The sequence below is a fragment of the Centruroides sculpturatus genome, unplaced genomic scaffold (genome assembly GCF_000671375.1).
Source record: "Centruroides sculpturatus isolate CEXI.00-Female unplaced genomic scaffold, Cexi_2.0 scaffold1568, whole genome shotgun sequence".
Lineage (NCBI taxonomy): Eukaryota > Metazoa > Arthropoda > Arachnida > Scorpiones > Buthidae > Centruroides > Centruroides sculpturatus.
Genome location: NW_019385827.1, coordinates 85,906 through 100,913, shown reverse-complemented (window position 1 = coordinate 100,913; position 15,008 = coordinate 85,906). Strand labels below are relative to the sequence as shown.

The 15,008-nt window shown below is 33.0% G+C and overlaps 1 protein-coding gene across 5 annotated transcripts in view; it reads left to right on the top strand.

The window, feature by feature from the left end:
• LOC111642373 (zinc finger protein 345-like) overlaps window positions 1-15,008 on the top strand; it is a 79,979-nt gene that overhangs the window by 6,512 nt on the left and 58,459 nt on the right. For 3 of the 5 annotated variants that reach the window (XM_023388716.1, XM_023388715.1, XM_023388714.1), the window contains exons 4-6: window positions 1,767-1,918; window positions 5,542-5,605; window positions 10,479-12,372. In XM_023388716.1, coding sequence (XP_023244484.1) covers window positions 1,767-1,918; window positions 5,542-5,605; window positions 10,479-12,154 — 1,892 coding nt within the window. In that variant the 3' untranslated portion in view covers window positions 12,155-12,372. Of the gene's footprint in view, window positions 1-1,766; window positions 1,919-5,541; window positions 5,606-10,478; window positions 12,373-15,008 lie in introns of those variants that run through there. The other 2 variants (XR_002759541.1, XM_023388717.1) reach the window with 1 other exon arrangement.

Genomic DNA, 15,008 nt, shown 5'->3' with positions numbered 1-15,008 from the left:
TGGATGCATTGCCACAGAAACACCAAGGCTAGGTTGATTCCTCACATCTGTTGAGGGCATTGCAGTAGCCATGCTTGGGCCGGCGCTGCTTTCGCCACCGGTAACCAAGGGAGACTGTGGCCTATTTTTCGAACATGAGCCTCTGCCTAACCCACGAACGCGGACCTTGTTAACCCGGGCGACGTCCGAGCCGGTATCATACTTAGATCTGGTTATTACCATCATAAATATCTCCACAGAATGTAGGTGTGTGGTCACTCTTAGCTTCATTTCTCCCCATAGACCTTACTGGCATGGGTGTCCCTACCAGGAGCTTGTGCTCCAGCCTGCATTGCCCTATGGATCAGTAAAATTACTGGGCTCTCCCATCACGACCAGGTGGTGACCACGGGAGAGTTATTATTATTATTATCATCATCATCAACCCATCTCGATTATATTATAAGATTATTCCTGCCCAATTTCGAAATTTATAGTTGATGAAGCTCTGAAATATAATGGAAATTACTGGCAAATTTATCAATTCTGCAAAATTTAGTCATAAAACTCAAAGAAATATTATAAGTTTTCTTTTTATATACGGGGTAAACCAGCGTTAGATGGTGGATAAAAGTTCTGGAAGTGTGAATGAGAAAATAAATTATATTTAAAAAAAGCTGACTAAACTAATGTATCCTTAGTATACCAAACGAAATAAAAGTCTTATACAAAACACAGATTCAATGAAATAAAATACAGTAAAACCTGTGTAAACCAGAATAGGACGGTACCGAATATTTTTTCATGTCCGGCAAGTTTCTGTTTTTAACAAGTTTCTTTAAAAACAAAAAAAAATGGCTGCATTCTGAAGAACTTTTCCGTTCAGGCAGATTTCCGTTTTGAACAGGTTTTACTGTATATCCAGACCATCTGACCCTGATTTATCCTTTTGAAAAAATTGATAGCATGTTGCGTGAGCAAATTAATTTGTCATTTAATCCTAAAAATCAGTATTCAAAAGATACTTGTTTTCTTAGTTAATGTGCGAAATTTAATGACTTTTTATCAAGCATCTGCCGAAATATAAGCAATCAAAATGTATAAAAATAGTCAAAAATGTATTTTTCCAAGTGACACTGCAGACGCTCCTAGAGAAAAAACTACTCAAATTTTACACTTATTCTTTCTCGTTATCGACCAGTTGCTAGCGAAACTTCCGGATTGAAGGGTCAAAGTACAGTACATGGGGGTTCCTTGTATAGCTATTTTACTTTTCTCACATAACATCATGCTTACTCACAAGATTTTCGCATCCATTATTGTTTTTTTACACTACGCTTCGAAGCGCTGAGCTTATTTCTTTTCAGGGAAAACGTACAGTACACCATACTTTATCTGTGCTGGCCTTCTATGTGACATCTTTCAAGACAAATACTGTATATCAAATGAAATGATGTGACTTCCGTTTAACATCGGAAGTTCGTATATAGGTAATTAGGGCTTATGGAGCCTACTGTTTCCAAATCTGGTCTCGGGTTTCATCTATCTTACTACAATCTCTAGATTAAGGAAGGATTGGCAAACAGCCTAACAGAGTACTGGGAATTTATAGGTCTATAATTTTTATTATAAAATTCAGCTAATATCCACATTGTGTTTTTAGATTTTTACATAGTTTTGTTAAGAAATATTTTTTCTAAATAATTAAAACTAAAATTATATTTATATATTTTAATTCTTAGCTTAGAATGTTGTATAATAAAAATAGTTTGTAAATTCCGATACAGATTGTAAGAAAAAGGAAATAAAAGAAGAGAAACGTGACATTAAACATGGCATAAAATTAGAATGTAAAGTCGTTTTGAAAAGATTGAATTTTAAAGTCAAAATTGAAGATTGTAAAGAAGTTTATCTCCCAGATGAATACAAAGATTTAGAGGTAAGTGATACAAACTTCCAAATATTTTACACAATTAAACTATAAATTTAGGTGTATTCTGTATTAAACAACAGTCGTAATTTTATGGTTTTTTACTTTCTGCTTTTTTCTTTCCATGATGAAAGTCCGAAGGGTGGGAACATTAAGTGTTTAGTTCAGACTGATCCAGAGTTTTATCGAGCCAGAGTAGGCCAAGCTTGAAATGAAAATGGCAATCTGATCGAATCAACCCAGGGTTTTGTAAGGGACTAAAATTATACTTCGAAAGACCAATGATAGTAAACAGTTGGGTTATTTAAGTTTATAACAATATGAACATTTTTATTATAGAAAAATACATTTATAAGGTTTCCGAAAGGGTGGGACAAAAATGAAAAAGATAATTGAAATGAAGTCAATGTAAACGAAGGATGTGGGTGATGGACAATGAGTCAGAAGATCGTAACAATTTAACTCTGTTACTTTGAGCCAATGTAAATGCTTTAGAGTATTATAAAATGTGTTCCTTTTTGAGCGAATAAATTTCTCGTCGAGTAAATCCACGATGTTGGATAAAGTAAAGTCGTGAGGTGGGAAAAGGAAATTCCTATGCCTTTCTAACTAGTGCTCTAAACTCTGAAAGCTTATAGGTATGTAAATCATTGGAGGTTGAAGGGATGTATAACGATGATCGTGATGTATACCTTCGGGTTTAAGGAACCATTCTTGAATAAAATGCCAATTTCTAAAAAAAATGCACTTCCGTAGTAATAATTTGCTCCAATTTAAGTTTTAAACCATCTTTGTTGGATCTTGGTTGCTTGCTGTTCTCTTTACTATATGTATTTTCTTAGCATAAGGTTGCCGTTGAGAACAAATCACACAGGAACACTTTTAGTGGAAAAAGGTCGGTTTATTGATAGGAAAGGATATGCATTTCGGGCTTAATACCCGTCTTCAGTCCTATTATAACAGATTTATCAGCAAAATTATTACAGAGTTATAGATTTACCAATTGTATTGAAATATTTAGGTTACGTATACACAGGTTTATACAATAAAACATAATTTCCTGAGTTTATAGTGACAGTCACGACAACACGACTCGTGAGAAGACGTAGGCGAAAAAAGGTAATGAATGGAGATAAAATTCTTTTAATTCTACCCGTATACACATTAGAACAGTATAATAACATGTGCTAGAATAAAAAGGGGGTAAACTTAAAAAATTAAGTACATAATTAAGAGGTGGAATTTGTATAAAATTAATAAGGGTATGATGCGAAATAATTCTGATAAAATGTAAAAAAAAAAAAACATAGGCCAGATAGGAAAGGTTAAAAAAATGTGAATATTCACTGAATGTTTGGTGTGTTGACTTGCCCAGTGTAATACGATAGAGGGAGGTAGTACATTTTAATGGGTTTTGCTACTTAGTTAGGAATGGTTGCCAGATGTCATTGCTGACTGCACCTGTATTTAGGTTCATTCTGTGCATTTCATTCTGTGCATTTTAATAATTTCAATGTGTTTATAAAATTTTCTTATAATAATATATTTTTCTTTTTTAAGAGTTTTGACACTGTCGAGTAAGATCTCGCAGCCAGCTTGGTTGCAATGATTGGCGACCGCTGACTTGGTGTAATAATACTTTACCGCTCTTATATGCTCTTTTATACGGGTTTTAAACGCCCTACTAGTTTCACTTATGTAATAGTACGTGTTTTGATTTTGTTGGCATACATATTGAATATGTTCTTTTTAATATACACGGGTGTGCTGGAGTAATAATTGATTACTTTACTGACTTCACAGGGTTTTATATATTTTTTAAAGGTAATGAAATTATTATTTCTTAGTACAGTGATGTCTAAAAAATTAAGTTTGCTGTTATTTTCATTTTCTATTTCAAAAACATATATTTTTTAGGCTCAACATTCTCATATTTTTATTTATATTGAGATTTTGGAGATTTTTTATGAACTGGTCAAAGTTTTTAATGCTATTAATTGAATTATCAAATATATTTAGTTTATTTTAAAGGAATTTCTCTCCATAATAAAATACAGTACTTAGGTAGTTATATTCAGGCTCAACATTCTCATATTTTTATTTATATTGAGATTTTGGAGATTTTTTATAAACTGGTCAAAGTTTTTAATGCTATTAATTGAATTATCAAATATATTTAGTTTATTTTAAAGGAATTTCTCTAAGTTGTAAAGAACGTAAAATTTAATGTCAATCAGTGAGAGGTAAGATTCATTTAATTAATGTGTTATTACTGTGATGTTGAACTTGGGTATTCTCCAGTTGTAATCAAAAATATTATCAACATCTTTTGTATTAATTAATTAGATTCTTTAAGTTTTTTAACCATTTTTACTAAACTTTCATTTATGCTTAATTTAAAGTAGGATCTTCAGTTAAAGTGTAATATACCTGATCTAATAATGATCTAAAATGTGTTTAAAATTGGTACTGACATGTTCTCTCTCGTTAATTTCTATTTTAGTTAGTATATCCTCTAAATTTACTTTGAAATCATTATAATTAATTTTTGTTCGGCCATAAAAGTTTAAACTTTTGATAACAAATTTTTAACAAAATTAGGTATTATGCAAGCATTTTGGTTTACAACTAACATTTGTTCCCAGTTTGTTTCATTCCTTTATAGTTGGGTAATTTAGTCTTTTAACCAATTTATTATATTTTCTACGAGTATGTGTGTTATCATAGTCGACTTCATAAGCGTGTTTACCTTTAACTATTTTGATTTTAGATTTGAGTTTTTTAATTTCGTATCTGTTAAAATTAATTGTTGATTTTAAAATTAACTTATTTACTTTTTAACGACATCGTTTTGCAATGATGGCGATAAAAATTTAGGTAAGGTTAATGTTGGAAGTTCTAATTTCTTCAATAAAATAGTGTTTAGATACCAGACATCTGTTAGTAACTTGTTCAGTTCTTCTTTCATTTTTTTGGTGTTCGCTAAATCTGCCAAGATTCAGCGAACACGAAAAAGATGGAAGAAGAACTGAACATTATTCAATGAGTCTGAGTATATGTTGAAGTCTATAAATAACTGTAGCATGTGTATAGCCTCGGAGAAAGTCCTTGTATCGTCAGAGAAGATCTATCCGAGACTACAACAATTTCTCCTTATAACTCAAATCTGAATTAACACAATCATATATTACTAGACTCAACGGATTTTATTGTGGATCTGGAAACTTTTATTAGCGTAACCCTAGGGATTCGCGGAACAAAAGTTGGGAATCCTTGGTCAAATAAGTTGCCCAGTAGATAAAATCCCTGAACACTGTTGACTGTGAATTCGTTCCTGGTTAATGGGTTGCCCAAGTAGAGATTTAAGGGTTTCTTTACTTCTGCAACATCTAAACAAGGGCCAGTTTCCCATAGAAAGTACTTCCGAGAAGATCTCCCTTCAGCAGATTGACCACATTTTGCATTCTTTTATAACACCATACACCAAACAAAAAGAAGGAATTAATTTCTACAAAATATGTAAGAAATAATTTAGTTTTAATGCACTTTTTAATGCACAACAACATGTTTATGACTTACATAATTATTTTCGTGTATAACATATTATTTTGTGTTGTATCTACATTCTTTAGCCTGTCAAGAACGAATTCTTCATTCCCGACAGAAATTCTAACAGAAATGAAACGAACGTACAAAGTAAGTAACACATTACAAGTTTATTTGTTAATTAATTTAAATACTTCTTTGAAGATCAGACTTTACATATAAAATTAGCCCTATGTAACATTTAAAATTTTGCGGTACCATCACATTTTATTTAAAAAAAAACCTGTTATATTTTTACCTATTATATGATAACATAAAGCTTAATTTTCAGGGAAGAGGTGGGTTTTTATTAAGATTGTAATTGCTAATTCTGAGAAAAAACCGTTATTAAATCTGACCCTACTGGAGATACACACGACTTCCATTATCCGTCCACTCCGCCGACCTTCAACCACCAAAATAGTTAATAATATTTTATACTTAAAATTCCGAAATTTTAAAAAATAAAATGTGCTTGTAGTTTTAAAACTGTATTCTTAATGCTATAGCTAACGACGTTAACATTTTCAATGTTACAAAGTTCTACACTTCTGCTGGATATTTATTGATATTAATATGTAAATAAATTCAATTATCCTTAACTTTTCTTCTTAAATTGTGTGTGGCAACATCCGGAATAATATTTTATTTAAAAGGTGTTTATATAATTTTATATATCATAAAATGGCAAAAAGCTTAATTTTGTGGTTAGAGAAAAGGTTTATAAAACATTGTAAATGCTAATAACGAGTAAAATCTTCATTATTTCCGATTTTACGCGTGGCATTACACATGTACCCTCTGTACCCCGTTAACCTCTATAACCAAAAGTTAATAGCATCTAACCCCCAAAACATAAATCTCCATTCAAAACTTTAGATATTTTGGACAAAATTCGAAACAATTATTATGAATCAAAGTGGATAAAGAAGAATGTGCCATATACTACACAGATACACATACATACATACATACATACATACATACATGCAGAATAATCCGCGAAAGTTTTTTATTTATTTCTTGAATTTTGAAACTTCCCTCAGCCTGACAATGTAAATATATTGCATGGTCATTTTCTTCACCAATCGCCATGCTGTTATATGTATAGTAGCGTAGCGTAGTGGGGGCGGCAGGGGGGGCCCATTTTAGGGGGAGACAAAATTACGTTATATGGGGCGGCAAAATTTCACAATAAATAATAATAATATCTTGTAAGAATTTGAACCATTTTATTTCATATTTTCGTCCACCTACGACTCGGACCGATTGAAATGAGCACGAAATAGTGTTACTATCCATCCGGGGATATCGTGCGCAACCTGTTGATCTTTTTTTTTTTTTGTTTTTGCTTGTACGATTTATTCGTATAGGCCTATATATACACCTCTAAAATCCAATACAGCTAGGTCACTCGCGTTACTCCTATCCAAGTCTCCCTAGTCGCTAACTGTAACTGATTTAGAACCAGCATGCACAACACATTATTCTTCGCATTGCAAAATGACATACGCATGGGTCAGGAACTTCTATTCGAACAAACCTCACCCGCCGTCCGGGTCAGCGATTTTAATAAGGTGGCAACACTAGCACGGAATTTTTCATTACTTATTCTGTGACGAAACTGAATTTGTCTTTTAAATTGAGATATCTAAATAAGGGGGGCGAAATTTTTCTCCGTCCCCCCCCTTATTTAGGTATCTCAATCTCAAACTTCGAACTTTTTCGTACTTCAATCTAACCGTTAACTTTGAATTTGCTATTCTCGAAGACAATGGAGAGTTCGTCTGGATGCAAAAATAAGTTTAAAAGTTAGGACCGAAAATTTCATAAAATTTAATTCATTTCGAAGAGAATTTAACATTATTTAAACATATTTACTCGGTCGGAGGACTTTTTAAATATCGGATTTTTCTTAATTTCTATTAATAAAATCTGTTTACTATTTTAGTTTGTTTTACTCAATCTAATGCTTAAAAAAATATAATCCAGCTGGAAGTCGAAAAGAATTTCTTTAAAATATTTTACATTTTTCAATTTGTATCTATAAAATATTTCGTAATTATTGGTATTCGGGCCGAATTCCAAAGTCTTGTTGTCGAGATTAATTACGTTTAAATCGCATAATTCGGAATCATATTCGCTTCTTTCCCTGTATATCCGTTTGTTTTCAACCCGGAAAATTCTTCTAATCTCGGAAAATCTCGCAAGTTCTTTAAAAGGCACCTTGTTTTCTTATTTTGTGTTAAGGTTGAAGAAATTTTGCATATAGAAAGTATAATTAAGCGACCCTCGCGTCATACTTCATGACATCATCGAGAGTAGACTGTTGACGTCATGGCACATACTGATGTACCGTGTACTACTACTTGAATCGCATTCGGTAATGGGTTTTAAAAATGTTTTTATATATAATTCGCGAATTTCCCTGAAAATTAGAAGGCGTTGATGTCAGAATGATCAGTCATTTTAAAACAAGGACTGATAGGTGTGGTCTCTGTCAAATATTAATCGATGAAAATAATCGAAAACCTTTATTAAGCAACTGTAATTGCAGGTAATGAATTATAACTTTACTTGTACATAGCAGCTGTTAATAGCGGCATCAAGGCTATATCCAGATAGTTCGGCAGTTCGTTTGTCTTCCACAAATACATATTGATTATTGACAATCTGTGACATGCAAAGCAAACATAACAAGCAAAAATTTAAAAAAAACTAATAAGCGGGCTTAGAATTAATCAATACAAATGTACTCTGACAGCTTATGAGTTAAATTGAGCACGGCTGAATTTCTTATCTGCATGGTAGAGATCTCAACTTGCGACATTAAACTTATGCTACTGTTTTCTAAAAGAAGATCTTTTAGAACGAAACTGCATAATAAATGTAGAATCTATTGTGTATATTTGGTCATTCGAATCAATTCATACTAAGCCAACCGGTGGTATATTGGATAAAACAACCGAACATTGACAGTTGGTCTCGGGTTTGCACTTCATTAACGGCTCGCTTGGCGTAGTTTTTTTTTGAGTTTTGCACTCGTACCATACACTAATATTAACATTAATAGAATATGTGAATAGAACCAAGAAAAAATTGGGTTGATTGGATAGTCTTAAGCAATAAATTTTTGCTGTCAATGTCAGTAGTGTAGCGTAGTGGGGGCGGCAGGAGCGGCCCGCCCCGGGCAGCCCATTTTAGTGGGTGGCAAAATTTCACAATAAATAATAATAATATCTTGTAAGAATTTGAACCATTTTATTTCATATTTTCGTGCACCTACGATTCGGACCATTGAAATGAGCACAGAATACCATCCGGACAGTCCGGAATGGACTCGCCGTCCGGGGATGTCGCGCNGGGGCGGCAAAATTTCACAATAAATAATAATAATATCTTGTAAGAATTTGAACCATTTTATTTCATATTTTCGTGCACCTACGATTCGGACCATTGAAATGAGCACAGAATACCATCCGGACAGTCCGGAATGGACTCGCCGTCCGGGGATGTCGCGCACAACCTGTTAACAGATTTAATTTGTATTAGCAGAAAGATGATTATCTGAACAACAGATTAATGCAAAACAACAGAAGTGAAAAAGTAGTGACTGGTTCTCTCTTCACAATTTGTTTTTGAGAGTATAATTTGATCCTATTTCATATCTTATTCCTCACTTATATCTTATTTCATCATTTAAGTACAAATATTTGTCAAAATTTACATAATCTAACTTGTCTGAGATATGATTATTTTTGTCATTAGTTTTAGTTTTTGATTAGTTTCTAAATTTCTAAATTCACAACTTTATTTGTCGAGATGCGTTTCGGGCTTTAGCCCCTCTTCGGTTGGCTACACAATAAGATATAAATATAAATTTCTTATATTACATAATATTCTATTATGACAATTAAAGACATACCATTATATTCTAGAATAACATATATATGACAATCGAAAATATCATTACATTGTCATATATAATGTTATTTCAGGATATAATGGTATGTCTTTAATTGTCATAATAGAATATTATGTAATATAAATAACACACATCTAAAATAGTACGGTAGAAGCTGAATTCTTCAGAGTAATACTTAACTCTTTCCCCCTCCCCTGCAGGGGAGAATTTCCAAAAATCCCTTTTTAGTGTTCATTCAAAGTTCCGAGTATATCGGCAAACGACAAAATTCTAAGTCCCGAGTATACCGATAGACAATATTTTCTAAGTCCCGAGTATACCGAGAGAGAGTGAAGTAAAAACAATCTAAGTATTTACCTCTTTAGGTCGGCGATCAGAAACCTTGAAGTCCTTCCAGAGTAGACGCTTGTAGTCTTCTTTCTTCGATGATCGCGTCCTCCGATGATCGCCTCGAGAACTCCGATCATTCCCCTTTTATACTTTTTTTAGCGTGGGAAATCTCGAGGATTCTTCTGACGCAAACTGTCACTTCTCCCGATTTATGACAGTCTCCCCCGTCATGGGTGACGACAATGCAGACATCGCTTGACCAATTAATGTTAAAGTCGTCATCACCTGGGGAGATGACTGACCATTTTTGGTAATGTTCTCACCGTAAGGGTGCCCTTGTAGGTGACCTCTTGTCTACTCTCTATACAGGAACACCCATCCGTCTCCGTCCACCGGACACCCGCAGGAGACTACTCTTTTACAAGGTGTCTGCGGTGTGACCAATTAGTAAAAACAAACAAACGTCCCGGGGAGAGGGGAGTTCTTCCGCGGTCGCCTCGGACGACTTCGTCCTAGGGATGACCTTCTTGACGGACGAATTACGCAGTTCATTATCCGGGGTCTATTCTTCGGACATTAGGGTGAGAACGGGAGAAATAACGGAAATAATGACGAGAGAAAAAAAATTTTCTCATAGGTTAGTCAGAATTTCACATATGTCAAAGAACACAATAAGTATATAATTTAAAGTATACGAATTAATTATCGTATTTAACATTTAAATTTCAGTTAAGAAGGAAGAAGAAAGTGAGCAATACGATATTCATCACAATTCAAAAAGACAAAAGAATAATAAGTGTAATGCAAACAAGACGAAATTCATCCCTTCAATTAGAAAATGCAACAACATCCAAGGAAATATAATGAGGAAATATCTCAGAGTAACGCGTTCATCTCACTCTAAACAAAATCACAAATGTGATTTATGTAAACAGACTTTTATAAACAAGGAAATACTACAAGCGCATTTGAACTTTCATATCGGAAAGAAACCATTTAGCTGCACAACCTGCAATCAGAAATTTTTCTGGCAATTTTTACTGAGAATACACATGAAGGAACACAACACCGAAAAACAAAGCGAAATTGATCATAGAAATCTTCGTTTGCCATCATCATCTGAAATTCGTAAAACATCTAAACGGAAAAACTTTCGATGCGACATCTCCGATAAGCTACTTGCTTCAAAGGGCTTTTTAGAGCTGCATCACAGAAGACATCAGCAAGCACCTCATTGTTGTAAGATACGTAAAAAAGAATTTCAAACGAAATCGTTATTCAGAAGACACCAAGTTATTCATAGTGAAGATCGACCTTTCAAATGCGATATATGTAATAAGGGTTATAAAACGAAACGCCATTTAAAAAGGCATCATGAAATCCACAGTGAAGAATGTAAGTATTCTTGTCAGGTGTGTAACAAAAGTTTTAAGACACGACAGCATTTAAGACGACATGTTCTTATACATACCGATGAATGCAATTACTGCTGTCAGATATGCAACAAGTATTTTAAAACAAAACGCTATTTACGACGACATGAAAGAACTCATGAAAGTGGTAAGTATTTTTGTCACGTATGTAAAACACGATTCAAAAATAGATTTGCTTTTGACAGACATCGCTTTGTTCAACATCAGAATATGTTTGTTTGCGCATATTGTAATAAGTCATTCAAAACTAAAAATATGCTGAAAGCTCACTCGAAAATCCATATTCAAAAATGTAATATATGTAAAAAAGAGTTTTCGTGTAAAAATTCTTTAGTCATTCATCAGAGAATTCATTTTGATATAAAACCGTATCTTTGTGAGGTGTGTAACACACGTTTCATGTCAAATTTTGGGTTGAAACGTCATCAAAGTTCTCACAATAAAGACAATCTGCCTTACGTTTGTGAGGTATGTAAGAAGGGATTTTACACCAAATCTCACCTCTTAAGGCACCAACCTGCTCATCAAAGAAAGGAACATTTTTGCAGCTATTGTAAACGTAGATTTAAAACAGAAACTAAACTGAAATTGCATTTACAATTTTCTTGTTCAGAAATACACTCTAAACGATTAACTTATCAATGTAATATCTGTAAACAAACTTACGTAAATAGTTTTGATTTGGAGCGGCATCTACTTGCATACAATAATCAGATACACTTCCGTTGTGACGTTTGTATAAGGAAATTTACGTCAAAAGTCGAATTCGAAACTCATAAAAAGACTGCTCATCCTCCGGCAGGAAGGTATAAATGCAAAATTTGCAATAAGACATTTCGGACACAAACTTTTCTAAATAGACATATGAAAATGAATACCGATTTAAGCGTTATGATATGTGATGTGTGTGGTATGAAATTCTGTTCGTTTATTACTTTAAAACTTCACGTGCGAAGTCATCTTTCGCAATAGAATTTTGTGTGTAAAATACGTATTATTTATATTAATATACGAAATATATTATACAGGACAATAGGTAGAAATATTGAGATTTTTTACTGATTATTTTTATGTTTTCAATTTCGCTTATAATAATAGAACTGCAATTTTAAAAAAACTGTGGACTTATAAATTCTCATTGTTCACCGTTGTCTGTCTTTTTTCAATTCGAGAAGAGAATAAGATAAAGTCGTGACAAGATATGGAAAGCTTAGGGACATGAAGCCCCAATTTTATATACAAATTTACCGTAGAAACCAGAATACTACATAGTTAATCGGAGCTTCTACTTTCTACGGCCTGTCACTAAGGTTTCAATACGTGGACTCATCTTTCTAACTCAATTCTCGAGAGTAACGAGAGAAAGACGGGCGGACGGACGACAGTGGATATTTACAGGTTTACAATTTATTTAAATTGCAGCCCAACAAAGTATTCAAAATGGAATGAATCAATTATTCTAATAATAAATTGAAATTTTTATGAAATCAATTTTTAATAAAATAAATAATTTTTAATCGCTCTAAGATGTTTTTCGTGAACTTTTTCTTTGTTTATCGCTTTATATGTAATGATTAATCAAAAATTTAAAAAAAAATTTCGAATGATTACTTAATGTGTATTTAATTTTCACGAAAGATCGCCATGTGACCGGAAATATACAATGTCAGAGTTCACAGTGTTTAGTGTATGGGCAAGGGAAGCGAGATTTCTGTCCCACACGGGCCAACGTAATACGTATTCGTAATTGTGTGGTTTACTGCTAACTCTGAAGAAAAATAAATGTAAATATTAATCATTTAACAATTTTTAATTAACCATTTAATTATTTCCGAGCCCACCAGTGGCTAAGCAGTCTTCGTCCCCTGAACACTGCGAGTTAGGTCGTGGGTTTACGTCTCGCTGGGATGGGATGGCCACGTGGAAATTTCCGGGTTTTCTCCACTAGTGTAACGCCTAAATAGGGACCAGTTTCCTTTAAAAAGACCTCTCGGAAGGCATTTTCCTAGGCAGATCGCCCAAGTGATGCGTTGCCATAACTGAACAATTATTTCCATTTATTCTTCCTTTAATTTTAATAAATAGCATTGTACTGCGTGGTTCGTATTTAATACTGCATTAAATTTCGTCCGAAATTTCCTTAACAATAGAAAATAAAATAAAAAGCAGATTCTCAATTGAAGTTTTTAGACTATTTACANGAATGAATCAATTATTCTAATAATAAATTGAAATTTTTATGAAATCAATTTTTAATAAAATAAATAATTTTTAATCGCTCTAAGATGTTTTTCGTGAACTTTTTCTTTGTTTATCGCTTTATATGTAATGATTAATCAAAAATTTAAAAAAAAATTTCGAATGATTACTTAATGTATATTTAATTTTCACAAAAGATCGCCATGTGACCGGAAATATATCCACACAATGTCAGAGTTCACAGTGTTTAGTGTATGGGCAAGGGAAGCGAGATTTCTGTCCCACACGGGCCAACGTAATACGTATTGGTAATTGTGTGGTTTACTGCTAACTCTGAAAAAAAAAATAAATGTAAATATTAACCATTTAATTATTTCCGAGCCTACCAGTGGCCAAGCAGTCTTCGTGCCCTGAACACTGCGAGTTAGGTTGTTGGTTTACATCTCGCTGGGGTGGGATGGCCACGTGGAGTTTTCTGGGTTTTCTCCACTACTGTAACGCCTAAATAGGGACCAGTTTCCTTTAAAAAGACCTCTCGGAAGGCATTTTACTAGGCAGATCGCCCAAGTGATGCGTTTCCATAACTAAACAAACAATTATTTCCATTTATTCTTCCTTTAATTTTAATAAATAGCATTGTACTGCGTGGTTCGCATTTAATACTGCATTAAATTTCGTCCGAAATTTCCTTAACAATAGAAAATAAAATAAAAAGCAGATTCTCAATTGAAGTTTTTAGACTATTTACAAAAAATTAAATTTTTCGAGTCTATCTTTTAAATCTTTTATACACCACCATAGAAGTAACAGTTTTAAAAAAATGCTTTTGAAGAAAAACTTCTAATGGTTTTAGAAGTAAAACTTCTAAAACAAAAAGCAGATTATAAAATAAATCTCCCAGTAAATATTTAAGTTATAGTTTATAAATTTGTTTTCATATTTTTTACAATAATATTTTTTTTATAAAACATTAATTGTCTGATTATTTGGAAAACTAATGACGAGATGCAATTTTCAATTATATTTTAATTAAAAGTATATGCTCAAAGTAGTAGTGTTTTGCTTCTGTACCTTATACTGTTCCTTTAACAATAGAGTCGTGCAGGCCATTCATCTGACTTCTTTCGAGGGGAAAGTTTTGAATTGAAAGAACGTGACTTCCGGTTTGCTTCGGAAGTTCGTACACAGTTAATCAGGCCTTTTGCCCCCACGGTTTTTATATCTGATCGACGATTTCGTCTATCAAAATACGTTCTTGTAGTTAAGGAAGGACAGTAGGAATTTATATGTTTATAAATTTTTCAAATTTTAGCCAAAAAAAAATAAATTTCAATTTTATTGGTAAATTTTGATGCGACCTTCCAAAATATTTTAAATTTTAACGATGAAATAAATTTAATTTTTGATTACTATGACTATTCGTAGGTAAGTTCTAGGAATAATAATTGTTTACCATATAAATCGTGGTTTTATAGCTACAAAGTGTCAGATGCGATGATGTGGTGAAACCCCTCGACCCAGCTAAAACTTCCGGTGACCTCATGTTTCGGGTCGCGTTAGAGCAGGATAGTCTTGAACGAGATCGAATTAGCATCACTTGTCATCGACTAAATTGTTCCTAAATTCT